Source organism: Dendrobium catenatum, unplaced genomic scaffold (genome assembly GCF_001605985.2).
Source record: "Dendrobium catenatum unplaced genomic scaffold, ASM160598v2 fragScaff_scaffold_199, whole genome shotgun sequence".
In the NCBI taxonomy this organism is placed as follows: Eukaryota; Viridiplantae; Streptophyta; class Magnoliopsida; order Asparagales; family Orchidaceae; genus Dendrobium; species Dendrobium catenatum.
This window is the reverse complement of record NW_021318661.1, coordinates 491,071-506,488: the sequence shown is the minus strand read 5'-3', so window position 1 is coordinate 506,488 and position 15,418 is coordinate 491,071. Positions and strand designations below refer to the sequence as shown.

At 35.3% G+C, this 15,418-nt stretch overlaps 1 protein-coding gene across 3 annotated transcripts in view; it reads right to left on the bottom strand.

Annotated features, from left to right (window-relative positions):
• LOC110110419 (AT-rich interactive domain-containing protein 4) overlaps positions 1–15,418 on the bottom strand; it is a 38,757-nt gene continuing 23,339 nt past the window's right edge. For 2 of the 3 annotated variants that reach the window (XM_020841886.2, XM_020841887.2), the window contains exons 10-17: positions 8,029–8,161; positions 7,768–7,941; positions 6,647–7,423; positions 6,431–6,568; positions 6,203–6,301; positions 1,142–1,242; positions 966–1,056; positions 356–664 (exon numbers count right to left, since the gene is read on the bottom strand). In XM_020841886.2, the coding sequence (XP_020697545.1) occupies positions 614–664; positions 966–1,056; positions 1,142–1,242; positions 6,203–6,301; positions 6,431–6,568; positions 6,647–7,423; positions 7,768–7,941; positions 8,029–8,161 (1,564 nt within the window). In that variant the 3' untranslated portion in view covers positions 356–613. Of the gene's footprint in view, positions 272–355; positions 665–965; positions 1,057–1,141; positions 1,243–6,202; positions 6,302–6,430; positions 6,569–6,646; positions 7,424–7,767; positions 7,942–8,028; positions 8,162–15,418 lie in introns of those variants that run through there. The other variant, XR_003700028.1, reaches the window with a different exon arrangement.

Sequence of the window (15,418 nt, the reverse complement as noted above, 5' to 3'; positions counted from 1 at the left end):
TTGTCTTCTTATGCTGAAAGAATACATCTATTTCCCACCTTCAAAGTTTACCTGTTTTCATTTGGAACTGGGCACATGCTTCTATATAGTACGAAAGACAATGAAAACTAAACAGAAATAAAAATTAACTACAAGTAAATATATGCTTTTCTCCTTAGTGTCCTGTCAAAACTGACGTCAAAAGTCTGGAAGAAACTTCTTCAAAGGGAACCACCAAAGACATTCACAATTCAACATGGAAATTGCCCAAGCAAGCCTGATTTCTGATCCTCTGTAACTCATTTTAATAAGCTTGGGTTAAAAAAATTGTTACAAGTTGCAAGATTTCCAAAAAAAAAAAAGTGGCAATAAAAAATGGGGGAATGAAAGAACCGCAAAAGATATAAATCAACTACATCTATTTGATTTCTCCATGTTCCGATTTTTTGGTCCAAGCCGATACCCCCATTCAATGCACATATTGGATAGCAGAAAATAAAATGAAAAATGAAAGATATGTGACCTAATTTTTCTTCGATAATTACCATGTGGCACTATGAAGTGGAAGCCCCTCTTTATAAACATTGAAAAGGAGAAGATAAAATCATGTCATTGCGTCCTATCTTGTGCATATTCAGCCACAGTGCGGGCAGATGTACTCAATTCCATCTGTCTTCGAATAATCCTGAATTCATATTGTACTAGGATAATAAGCTTTATATTGATAGCCGTGAACAGATGTAGGCTTTGTTTGGTACGGCTTTCTTCCTGCTTCTTAAAGCGATTTTTTAGTACAAAAATTAAAAATTTATACTAGAAAGCCGTTTTAAGAAGCAAGAAGAAAGCCGTCCCAAACAAAGCCGTAGTTGGAAATCAGTCCTCAAATAGCACAGGGTTTATCTTTTGCAAAAAATTTCAAGCAAAAACAGAATAAACAAATGAAAATATAAATTTCTATTAATATGGAGTCAGCAAGAATGACACACCTTGAAAGCAGCAAGAGATCTTTTATCACAACCTAAATGAACCCATTTGCTGCACCTTCCACAGCTCAACCAATCGCCGGAAGTGGTGCCACTGATATAAGTTACATATTGTTAATCATAGGAAGAAATGTAGAACAAACTTTTTAAGAAAAAATAGGAAAATTAAAGCGGCACACCTGTGACACAAAACACACTGATCGATAGTTACATCATTATGAGCTAACTCATACTCCAGCAGATAAGTTTCATAATGTCTTTTTAAGGCATATGTGATTCCCTATCAGAATTTTGCAGGGAGAAAGGATATGGTTCAGTCTTTCTTAGGAATTAATCAACTGCATTTCAATAAGAGACCAGAGACAAATAAATAGATGCAGTCACAGCAAAAGAAGAAAGCATAATATACGTAGCTAAAACCAAAACATAACTGCATTTCTTGTTTTCTTGTTGACAAATGATCCATTTCTTCTTTTCAATCTTGTTAATCATAGCTGCAAGTGCTTTGAAGATATTTTTTCAAGATTTTGCAATAACTTGATCTAATGTAGAGCCAGGGAAACAGAGCAAACATAGAGATCAGGAACAATGGAAGGGGCCTGATAGGATAGATAGAGGGAGACTACTAGTCCCAAACTCCTCCCGTGAAGCATTCCTTCTACTTGGAACCTGAGAATTTTCTCAGGTTTTGGCACAAAAACCTGAAGAAAAAAATTTCAGATTTTGTGAGCTGGAATAAATCCAGATTTATTTCAGTTTGCAAGGAACAATTTCAGATTTCGGAGAGGAGGTCCTCTCCGTAGCAAAGCCGGTGCTTTCGTTCTACATCAGGCCTATTCATAAAAATAAGTTTACAAAGATAAAATGAAGTACTTCTTATAAAATCCTACATAGTTTAAAATTCAAATCTAATATTATCCAAAAGAATAACTAATCCTAACTTCAAATAAAATAAATTAACAAAATCCTGATGTAAATAGTATAATCGAAAATAATCCTTGAAAAATATAGAACGGATTTATTGTTCTTCATTGATTCCCTTGGACCAACAAAACTCTTTCCCAAAATAGTTACATAGACGCCTTCGCTTGGAAGTCCGTAATGAAGGAGTTGAAATAACTGCTTTATGATTTTTTTTTTTTAAATTTACCATGTGCAGACAAGATATAGAAAACAAAATTTAAAAACTTTGGATCTATATGCTTAAATGAATGATAAATTTTTAAGCAAAAGCTTAATCAGTTACTGATGAGGTCATCGACAGACATTTTAGGCAGGTTTACCGACGAAGGAATCGTAGATCGACGACTACGATTGGGAGCTTATATTTCTGATGTTGCCATGTCATTTTATGATATTTTTCTATGTTATTTTATGTATCTTTTATTTCATGCATTAGTGACTATTTTGCCCTTATGAAGGCGTAGTGTTTGTTGTAGCCCGATGGGCATATGAGTCATTTTCATTTTCATTTTCATGCTTTGAGACCTTTATAAAGGGGTCTCCTATTGTATGAGGTGAATGTTGGATTAAAAAAAATATCTGAGATTTTCTTTTGTCTTCTTGCTTGAGAGCTTGAGAGAAAGAGATGAGACCTAGGAGAGGCTCCACCCGAAATACCCAACAGCCCACGACGGTGAGCTCTTGGTTTACTTGTATTTTACTGTTTTTCTTCTTCCCCATCACCTTTCCCTTACACCCGCCCCCTTCCCCTTGCTCCTTGGCCCGTCTCCTTCCCCCTCCCTGTGGCCGAACCAGCCAATTCCCCCAAGTTTTGAATTCAAATTTCAATCTCCCTAATTGATTAAAACCTGAAATTAAATCAAGATTTAATTAATCCCATGGGCCCCACTACTTAAACAAATTCCTTCTCTTTCTCCTTGCTTGGCCGGCCCCTCACACCTAGCTGTTTCCCTCTCCTTGCCACCTAGGCATATACTTATTACACCCTTAATTTCCCCCCTAATTGCCGCCCTCTTAATTTAATTTAGGGGAAGTTTAATGATAAAATAACTTCTCCCTCCAAGCCAAGAAAATCTGAAATTCAAATTCAGATTTTCTCTTCACCCCTCCCTAGCTCACGGCCCAACTCTTCATCCCTTTTCTTCTTCCCGCCCTCCTCAATGTTGAATGGCGGATCAGGAGTTTGAGGGGGATTAGTATTCAACGCCGACGGAAGCATTAATATCCTACGATCTCCGTGCTTTGACGTAGGATTTGAAGACGACGCCACAGTTGAAGCATACTTGGAGCGAGTCGTCCCGATTCTTGTGAGCATCATCGACCAACAGTTTCGAGACTACGCTTGGACGATCATCGGACGCCATCCACCACCACTTCCACCGGCGGCTACCTCTCCGGTAACGAAGTCCTTCATATCCTTTTCTGTAGTAGTGCTCTCCATCTTCGTGTGGTCCTTTCTTCTCCGCTAAAGCCCAAGAGTGAACGAGTGAGAGGGTGCTCAAGATGAACTTTTTCATTATTATTTGTGGGATTTTGTTATGAGCATTTAAGTAATTCTTTTATCTTGAAATGTTATTAATTGTTTGGTGATCTCAAAGCAAATCTTCGCCTAAGCAAGTTGATTACCTAGAATAATTTCAATCCTTTATTTTATTGGTAATAAATTTGTATTGGCGAGTTTTAATTAACTCTTGTTTTAATTTCTGCACGCAATTCCTTCATTGATTCACATCAGTTACACCCCACAATAATCAAGAACACCCGGGAAAATTGGGTCGAAAAGATAGAACCTGAAAACAGCAATAAATAAACTCGTGTAAATCATCAAAGAAGAAAAGTCCACAAAATAGCTCACGATGCACCACAGCAGGCACTTCAGCCCACCACCAGCCACTTCCGCACACATGCAATCCAAAGGAACTACCGCCCAGCCATAGGAAACCTCCGGACTTCTGCAGCCCAAACCAGTTCATCAATATTTAGTTTTTCTTATTTAAAATACACTCTATTTTTGCATTAAACATTGTTTAGACCAAACCGGCTCAGACATTAGGCCCAAAACTGGTTCAACCAAGTTTTTATATACCCAGCTGCTGTAATTTTTTTCATTTTAAAAAATAGAATTATGCTTCTCTCTTTCTAATATCTTTCATCTAGAAGTCTACACCTACTCAAAAGGTGTCTTATCCTTGAATCAGGGGGCATAACAATTGGTGCTCTCCTTGACCCAAGATGAAGAATGCAGATTTGGTCGAAGTTTTGTGATCTATGCAAACCCATCAAGAACCTTAATTTTCTAAAATTCAGAAATCTCTTCAACAACTTATGTTCAATTCATTTTCATCGGGATGACCTTACAACAATTCCAAATCTTCAAGGACTTCGAAGACAAGCGTGTCGAAAACCATTGCATTGACTGGCCGCTACCTCCCCTACATCGAGAACTGCCTCCCTCCACCTGCATCCTCCGCACATTTCCCCTCCCAAAAGCAGCCACCATATAATTCAGGTTTCCCTTTCCTTAAAACTATGAAAATCGAACTCCCTTGTTTGCAAGTAGTTATCACTTTGCGCATAATAATAATTATAAAGATAAAATTTATAAAGATAAAATTGTACATTGCTTAGACGTATGATCTTGTTGTTGCATATATATACAATATTTATGTAACCATGGATAATTTACACTTCGTTTGAGAAAGCTTTTAGCCAATACTTTTTTGTTGTTTTCAAGAAATTTTTGAACTAAAAACTGCTTTAGAAAGCAGCAAGAAAATTGTCCTAAACAAAGCCTTAGTATTATAGTCAAGTAGTCAACATATGCTCATCACCTTTAATGTTATAATCTCAGATATATATATTTATATATATATATATGATGTGAATGCTCATCATCAATGTTACTTAGCATGTGAGTTATGATTTTTATAGCACGTTTCATTATCAGTTCATTATCTGTTAGACAAATTAATAATTTCAGTAAGACGATAGTTTATTTGAATTAGTTATAGCCATTTTTCTATACCTTATAACTTGTTATTCATGCCACTCAGTGTATATTTTGAATGTCTGATACCATCTCGTTTATGCCTTCATAAACTACATGCTAAGCTGTTTTGCAAGCTAACCCCAATAAAATTATTGCAGATCCAGATCATTTGATTGGTAAAACAATAGTAGATTTTGTTTTGAGATGGGTTTTTGTCATGTACTCACGTCATTGTAGTAGTTTCTTCTTTAGATGCCTTAATTATGAATTAGTTTAGATCTTTTATTCCAAGACGTAATCTTTCTGTTCACTCAGTAAACTCATTTCAATTTTCTTGGTGATTTAACTACTAGTATTATTATTTCATTAATAAGCTCACATGTCCGATGGCTTGTTATTGTAGAATAGCAATAAAGTAGGAGTGTCGAAACGGGTCAGCCGGACGGATTCAGGTCCGACCCAAAATTAACCCGACTCAAATATAGTCAAACCGAATCCGAACCGTTTAATAAATTGGTCAAAAACACAAACCCAAACACGACCAGCTAAAACCAACTCATTAACCCATTTTAGTTAAAGAAATTCTTTTATAACTTATTAGCTATAAAATTTATGATATTTGATAAAAAATAATAAAGGTTAAACCCACATGTAAAAAAAATTAAGAAACGATATGTTAAACGGGTCATTTTTGGGTCAAAAATGAGTTTTCGGGTCAACCTGAACACAATCCATTCAATAAACTCATTTATTAAACGGGTCAACCCAAATCTGGATTTTTCGGATCTAGTTGGTGGGTTGAGTCAATTTTTGAAACAACATTTAAGAATTTTCATGTCTTGTTAAACAATTTTTTTTCGTTAGCCTTATGTCATATGAATTGAGATTAAATCCTTTCATAATGTCCTATGTTAGTTAGTTCACGTGTTTTGACATGCCTAATTCCACAAATCAATCCAACTAGAACTAAACTTGAATTGGGTAGGGTAAGATTGTTCCAATGCACATATACTGAAGGGAAAATCATTTTTTAGCGATTGAATAAGTGATTTCAATTTTTCTAGTACATTCGAAACCAATTTTGTGATGAACAGTTAAAACAAATGGCCTTCACAGGAATCGCTCAAAAACTCAACATGCCAGAAATGATTTCATATATAAGCTTCAATGAGCCTTCAATCGACTACAACAAAAATGCATTATCATTTATGCATGCAAGTATCAGCAAAATTCTATACATTTTAAAGCAAAAACTACGATAGAATATCCATTTAGGATATGAACTTACAGTCATTTTATTATTGGCTGAATGGTTGCTCATTTTAGAGAAAACCTGACCTCTCCAATTAATGCCATTTCCAACGTAATAGCCTCCCCTGGTAACCACCTGAACTGACATACAGCAAGTTTGTAATAGGAACTTACAAATTTCCATGCAGGAAAATGTTACAAGTGAAAGCCTCTGATGGAAAGCTGTATTTCATCGATGTACATTGTACTCTTTATAGAAACAAACCTCTTTATAAAGACAAAACAAGTCTAAGCGCTTTGTGTTAAGTACAGCACCAGGAAAATCAGAAAGACCTCCTGGAGGAACCAGCCGTTGGTGTCCCCTCAGGATAAGAAAGTGCACCAAATCCTTCAGAAATTCTTCCTAGTAAAGAACATCAAGAAGTATCAACCACTGATTGCACAGGTGCTAAACAAAACAAACCAGCATTATAAGGCTTACTTCTGAGCAGTCATGAATTGAGCACCGATTGCACTCATGTCTCTTCAGAGGTATCGGGTTTGAAGAAATTCTCTGCTTTGCAAGGTCTGATTTAGCCTCCGACCTTCTTTTAATAGAATAAGCTAATCTGTGAATGGAAGTTGAATGCTCGTTAACAAAAGAAGCCGATTTTGTTGTGGAACTTATTTGCATTGAAGAGGTGGGTTTTGATATAGAGCATCCACGGATTGATGAATTATGTTTTCTAGAGGATGCAGAATGCTCCCTGGGTTTGGATTGGTCCCTATCACGTGAAAAAATCCCGTATCTTGGAGAAGCTGATGACATGTTTTTTCGTTTTCTAGAGGCTGCAGTTTGTTCCTCAAGATTTGCCAGATTTCCAGCATATGCAACATCAAAATAAATATTTTTCTGCCTCCGAGATCGTGGAATAGGCCTCATAGCAGCGACCTTTAGTCCCTGCATATGAGTCCCTTTTGTCATCTGCTTTTGCTTCTTTCTAGCATTCCAATATAGACTATGGCAATATTTCCAATTTCCATCAATAAGAATTTCAGGTCTAGCACTTAATTTACTACTGGTGATTGAAGATGAAATAGGGAGACCAGAGAGGAAAGCATCTTCCTTAGCATATTCTTTCCCTTCACTAGCAAAAAAGAAAATTAGGCGCTCTGCATCTTCTTTTTCAAAGGAAGCAACTGCAATGCCATGTATGCTTGCAATGCCAAGTGTGACAAGGCTACGGCAAGAGAAATCACTCGCAAGATGCTTTAGAATCTGTACGGAAGCAAGTTCATAGAATCATGGCATGTAGCAAGATGACTATTCAAAATAAATTAAGATAATGAGCTTTAATGGATCCAAAGAACATGATGAATACAGTCTTAAGTCATAACAATTGAAGGATTCCCACTAATGCAAGTGCTATCTTAAAACATTTGCAATCTAAGGTTGAAAACTATTCATATATCATTTCAGAACGATGCTCACCCAAGAAGATCAAAATAACATTTATACACAGAACAAAACATTTCTGACTTGAGCCAACATAGCAACAGGCAAGCCATAACATATTTGACAATTTAAATGGAGGCTGGAGCTTATGTTAATAAGCAAAGAACCTGGAGAGCCCAGCACGGAATTTTCATGCAAACTTCAAAGACAGATGCTCCTGCAGCTATGCAATCAGTACTTAGAGGTTGGCTCAAAGAAAGCTTGTTTTCCTCGCAGCATGGCTGAGCATGGACTAGCTGCCTTTTATCAATGAGTTCATTCTTTATGAGATTTTCCACGAGCTGCAGTTTGACAACCAAAATACAAATGAATCATGATTCAAGCACTCCAAATGAAGATAGAGAACAACTAATATCCAGAGGTTTTACCTGATCATCAACACAAGTCTGCAAACTACCAGACACCAAAAGTGAGATGAAAGCAGAACTGCAAGTTATGATGTCACATCTCATTTTATAATCTCCATGAGATGTTGCAGTCCGACACAGATGCGATGAGGCACTGTCAATATAGAATATTAGGATGAAATAGTAAAATATTATGATGAATAGACAAAGCATGATGAGTGCTATGTACCACCGATTTTTTAACAGAAAATTTCTCCCGAAAAGATACTCATTTTTTGCACATCCCAAAACTCATCGAAATTATTTTTATTAAATTGTGTTTTGGTGTGAAGAATTTTACATATAATATGTATAGAAATATTGTATTTAAGATTGATAATTTAATTACTTAGCAATTCAATCAATTCCCTATAGTTTTTATCAAAATCACTGTAGCATTTCACTGCAGCAACATTTAAAGTACCATGGTAGCAGTTTTCTCCCGAATTCCCTAGCAATTTCCTGGGAACATCTGTTAAGGATGTCACACTAAATCTTTTTTCTGTAACAAACCAACTAAATAGGACTAATTAATGTTCAGTGATAGACAAAATTTTCATTCACCTAAACCATATTGAAGCTAGCTGGATGTGGATCAGGTGTCAATCTGACTTCAAGGAAACTTTAAAGATAAAATTCATGTTATACATGAACTTATGACTATTTTGAACCTCTTATCCTTGAAAGTCATATACATATGGAATATGCATCTCTGTAACTATTTTGAACCTCTTATCCTTGAAAGTCATATACATATGTGTCAAAATCTCAGTCATCCCTTGGCATTTGATCCCACGGTCATGATGAGAATCCGTGGGAGGCTCACTTGGATCACGCTAATATCCTTCTATATTTGGGTAGCTGAATTAGGAAGGATTATATTGAGACAATTATGTATCAATTAGAAGTTATTTATTTCTTTATTAAGACATCTTGTATAGATCTATAAATAGGGATAATTTTGTATAATAAGTAGAAGGTATTTTTACCATTCTCAAATTCTATGAATTCAAACATGGTATCAGAGCCAATCCGCCAGCCCTCATCGCCGAACAATCCAACCTTCTGACGCTACAAGACGTCGCCGCAGAAGAAAAGCTGCCAACCCAATTCCGCAACCGAAGCCCTCGATCTTGCAAGGAGCCGCCACAGACGGAAACCTCGGTTCCGCCAGTTACTTCTGCAGATGGAGGCTCTGATTCCGCCAAGCACGGTCGAAGTAGCAAAAGGGAAGTCGACGAAAGCTCGAGCTGCTCCCGATCCGACCGAAAGGGAAGTCGACGAAGGAGCGAAGCCGACGAAGTAGCGAAGTCGACGAAGGTAAGTCGTCGAAGGAGCAAAGCCGCAAGCTCGAGCTGCTCCCGCTTGAGTCCCTGCGTGCGCACCTTAAGCTACCCAGTCCAACTCTTTTAAAGAGTCGGCGGCCCGGTTTGTTTATTAAATCGGGAAGGTACTTTTTCCCAAAAAAAAAAAAATCGACCTTCATTGTCGGACAAAAAAAATCTTTTTCCTAAAAAAAGGAGAGAAAATCTTTATCATCGACCTTTATTGTCGACAAGGGAAATTTTCTCCGAGAAGCCTTCATTGCTAAATTTCAAAGGAATACAAAGTTCTCACAACCGGTCGATCCAAGCCTTTTTTTTAAGGCTCGGCTGGTTTGGTTTATTAAACCAGGAAAGAAAAAAAAATCTTTTTTAGTGAAAAAAAAAGGAGAGACTCTTTATCATCGACCTTTATTGTCGACAAGGGAAATTTTCTCCGAGAAGCCTTCATTGCTAAATTTCAAGGGAATACAAAGTTCTCACCACCGGCCTTCATTGCTGAAATTATGATAAATACAGGTTCCCACAACCGACCTTAATTGTCGGAATTTTGAGGATAGTTTTCCATCATCGGCCTTCATTGCCAGCTTTCTCTAGTGGTTGATATCCTATCCATAACCAATGCAGCTCTACCTCTGAGCGAGTAATTGCAAGCTGATCTCCAACTTGAGGGGGAGTGTCAAAATCTCAGTCATCCCTTGGCATTTGATCCCACGGTCAGGATAAGAATCCGTGGGAGGCTCACTTGGATCACGCCAATATCCTTCTATATTTGGGTAGCTGAATTAGGAAGAATTATATTGAGGCAATTATGTATCAATTAGAAGTTATTTATTTCTTCATTAAGACATCTTGTATAGATCTATAAATGGGAATAATTTTTTATAATAAGTAGAAGGTATTTTTACCCTTCTCAAATTCTATGAATTCTAACAATATGGAATATGCATCTCTGCTTCCAATCCTTAAAAAAGGTTCATATATGAAAATGAATCTCATAACATGCAACTATTGAGGACTTCAATTGAAAACCATAGCATCTTTGGGCAGTCCAAGCCTCTTCATATATTATATACTCAAACTTAACTTCATCTAGATAAATAAAAGAATAAGAATTTCCTTCATCCATCAAAATATTTGTTAAGGTGCCTATTAGATATTATGTAATTATGACAATTCTGATGAGTTAAGGCTTGGAAAAGTGGCGGGGATGTAAAAGAACAAGAAACAACAGAGAATGGATATGTTAGATTTGTAGACCTTAATTGAAGTTAATTCGTAAATTAAACCAAAAGCTGGTGGAAAAAACTCTTTCTAGACACATTTTTTGGCAACTGTAAAGTCAAGCACAAGTTGATATCCTTAGAAACTTGTCTTATCAATTTATCACAATTCTTTAATTTCCATCAATATGATTGAATCTATCAGCAGTTCAATGAGTTCAATAATTCATGCTAAGCTCTAACTCTTTTAATCTCCTTCCATCAAAAGTACAAAGATACTTCCTGATATGTAACAATATATCTTATGGTTATGAGTTTTAAACTATCTTGGGCAATATTCAGATTTTAAAATTTCTTTCATCTCTACCAATGCTAGAGTTTTTCTACCAAGCCTTTGCTGACAATTTTAATTTTACAAAGTTAGTTCTTTAATAGCAATCCACATTTTGCCAATCAAAAATATCATCAATTGTTTGAGCCAATCAAAACAATTTGTTAATGTCATGCACACCATCAAATATAGAAGTTTCAGATTTTGTCCTGGTGAGATTATATTGTGATGTATGAAGCTGCATGATTATAAACGTCCAGTAAATAGTGTAAGAATTTTAAAATAATGAAAATGCCAACATAGAAAGGACAAAAACTACTTAATGATTTGTGTAACGCCTGACCAAAAGGGCTTCCAGGAGAGGAGGGGCCACAATGGACTGCATAAGTTCCCAGCTCTCCTTGGACAATTTAAAAAAAAAAAATTTTTGACAAAACTATTTTAATATTACAAATACACAAACCAATTATGTTCTTTTTTGGGCAAAAATAATTATGCACGATAAGAGAAAAAAATGCTTATGAGATAATGAAATGTAAATATGAAAAAAAAATTGTAATCTTTAAACAATTTTTAGATAATTATTTTTGTAAGTGAAGAAAAACATATATAAAACTAATTAATCATGAGAAAACTTCACAAAATATGACTTCAACTTTTATATTTTAGAAAATAAATTCAATAAGTTGCAAGAAATACTTCTTTGTGGCGTACACCTTAAACTACATGAAACTCTCAAAAACCAAAAGGGATAGTAAGTTCTAAAATAAGATTAGTTTGACTTCTATATGGTGTTTACTGCTTGAACTAAAAAAATAATTTTAAAATTGCCAAGATAACATTTTAATATCCTAGATTTCATTAACATGGATTTCTACCAAACTAAATAATAGCAAATGAAAAGCAAATATTATCACTTGATTTCAAAATGCCTTAAGGATGAACTATAAAATCTCCTCTTGAAACCAAAATTTTTTGTCGGGCGGGAACCTTATGGTGATGGGGTCCCTCTTCGGATTATTGAGTTTCTCACTCTTTTGGGACAATGGCTATACGGTTTCGGAACTTTTTGGCTCTGATACCAAAAGATGGGTAGATGGTAAATAAACTTCAAGGGTTGTTGGAATGGAGGTAGAAGGTTTAAGATTGGTGGAAAGCTAAAAGAGAAGGTTGACTAGTTTAGAATTTGGAGATAAATTTTTATCTAAAACTTTCCTCAAGTAGATGGTTGAGTTTTCTTTGATTGAAATAGATGAGAATCTCAAAGTCGAAGATTTAAGCTATTAGCAATCTAATGGTAATGATTTTAAGCTAATAAGATGTGTGTGTGGGCTCCGAAAATTCGGCCCCGGCCTCCCCGCCGCGCGATTTCTTTTTATTCGGCGAGGGAGTTTTAACTGAATAAGTTACGGGGTAAATATTGGAAGGCAGATGGGTTTGTAGATAAGACACTACCCAGAGATTTCGCCCTCATTTTGTGAGGACTTTATGATCTGAGTTCTGGTTTCCTATAGGCGCAAGCCCCTATAGTTAATTACCCCTCCCACTAACGAGAGAGAACTTTCGATTAAGGCTAGTCATCGATCAGATACGTATAGAAATACGGTTTCAGAAGGACTCCCATGGGGTACAAAGTATATATATATAATAAAATAGAATTAATTGTTATAACAATAGGCCTTTGAAGTTAATTTATTGAGAGGTCTCCTTGCTTATACCAATACGTTTACGTTGCCCTCTTGACTTGGTTAGGGTAAGTGGGTCATAAAAGCCTGTCAAAATTCATATATAACTTGTCAGAGAGTCTCGGATCAACAATCCTAGAGTCAAGTGGGTGGTCACCTCTCTAGGAAAAAATAGTGGTATGCTAGAGAGCGCCTAATTGGCACCATCTTGTGCAATTAATTTATTTATTATCTACATCTAAGCCGGGACGCCAATCTCTAACCTAGTGATGCTTTGCCTATCTTTAGTTTCTAGTGATAATACTATCTAATCACTACTAATTAAGCTATTATTAACTGTCCCTTAAATTTTCTGTTATGGATAACCAACTCAACAAGGTTATCTTAAACCTGTCATAAAGCACTGGGCATGCATATAACAATGATACGATGTGAAAAAACAAACTAAAACCATATCTAAATGTCATGCAAAAAGATATATTAGAATTAATAATAAATTGAAATCATTAAGCTATATTCAATATTTATTATACTGATATGAAATTCATTGAACTATATTCAATATTTATTATACTGATATGAAATTCAAAGCTTTCAAATATGTAGAAGAAGAACTTGGTTCATAATGATATAGTACGCAATGCAATTTTATTAGATCACTTAATCACTCACATGAGAATCTCACCGGACAAGACAATTTGTATGAAAATGAAGACAATTTTTCAATGAAGTTCAACTAACTAGTTTTTCACATAAATTTATAAGATTTTTCAATAATATGTAAAAATTCAAACATTTATATAAAGTTTTACAATAGTAGGGTCAAACCTAAGAAAGTTGTGATCTTCTTATATGTAGAACAGTTTGAAGTAGACTTGAAGACAGTAACAATGGCAAATTGGGGTCATCAGCAGTGCACGAAGTTTGTGGCCTTCGATTGAGAAGAAACTAGCAATTGGCAAAAAGCACTAAGGTGGAACTCTAGAAGATTGGTGCTAGCAAATTTTGAAGCGAAGCAGTAAGCTTCTCCTTTGAGAAAAGTTATGGGTTGCTCCATGGAATTGTGAGGCTATTAGTTGAATATCTAGATTGTCAGGATTCCGGGCTTGAATTTAGCCAGACATTTCATTGGAGTTTTATAGTCTGAAGTTTGTAAGGAAAATCTTATTTATCAAGTATGTTGCAGTAAGGACAACTTACCCTTGATAGGGATTTAAGAGCATTATTTTTTAATCGAAATGCTTGAGTGATGTTAACTGACCATATTTTTAAAATTAAAAATTAAAAAAAAAATGTCCATTTTTTCTTTAAACAACACCATTTTATAAGGGTGTATTTACACAAGATGACTCATGGACAATACCTTCTTTTTGGAAGTTGGTAGTTAAAAACTAATTGAAGTAATCTTACATTATCAGACCTAAACTTTTAATTTTTACCCTATACTAATTTTGAATCATGTAATGAAATGTAAGAATAGTGTTATTATTCCTTAGTAAAGTAAGGAAAATATTATATTTAGGTGTTTTAAGGATGAATGATCAAGGTCATAGTAATCAAGCCAAATGTAATCTTTTATTTAAAGAACTAAGAAATCATAAAGACATTACTCATGACTCTATTGGTAGTGCTCAAGTTCTCAAGATAGAGGAGAGCGCCACTTTCCTTGGCAATTTTTAATCTTCTTGGAAATTGAAACAATATTTGTTCATAATTTACGAACATGTAATACATTTTAAAATATAAAATGTGTAACATGAATATCTTCAAGCCCTAGACCTATAGTAAGAGAACCATTTGCAATGATAATGTTCTTGCTATTGCCCTTAAGTTAATCACCCAATAGTTGGACAAACAGTATTCAAAAACATGTAACCAAATGTAAAACCCGAAATTCATCGCTTGAGTGTGTCGCATGCATTTCGATGCGCCGCGGCGAACTTAGGCAAAATTTCAAAGTCGTCGGAATTCGATGAAATAAATTTTATTAAATTCGTCACGAAATTTCGATCGAAACGATATAAAGAACTTATATCCAATTTCGCACGGATTTGAAATTAAAAATCGCTGAAATTCGTTTAGGTAAAATTTGTAGATTGTGCCCAAACTACCCCTCATGAGCTTTGAGAGAAATATTGAATGGGAGGGTACATGCGTAATAAGCCACCTAAGAATAATTCCTTAAGCCCACAACCGCCTAGGGACCGATTCATTCGGTCCCTTGTTAGTTTCTTTCGGCCGAGCAAGGGAAAGTACGCGAGAGAGGGAGGAGAGGCGACGGCTTGGGCTCGGCGGGCGGTGACCGGCGAGATCCTTTAGGAAAAAGATAGAGAAAGACTTGGAGAAGCTTGGAGGTAAGTTAATCTTAAAGAACCTTGATTTTTTTCATGAGTTTCTCTTGAAGCAAGAATTTAGGGTTTATATTTTATTGAAGATTTCTTTAGAAAAACTTTAGGGCTTGATTATACCTACCTTTTTATGCCCTAAACTTGAAGATTTCTTAAGGAAAATCATAGGTTCCGAAATTAGGGTTCCAATTTTTTTTTATTATTTTTGTAGGGAATGTTGGAAGAACTTAATGGAATGGATTTTATAGAGGAAAACGCAATTTTTCTTAAAGAATTTGGATTTTAAAAATTAGGGTTTTTCCTAAACTAGGATTTTTGAGCTTGCATGTTCACAAAAGTTGTTCCTACGGGTTTAGGGAAGTCTCTAATTAAGGGAAATTGAAATTTTGAGAAAAAATAATAATTTTTTAAATTATTTTTATGATTTATTCCTAAATTTTAATGCCTTATATATATAGGAAAG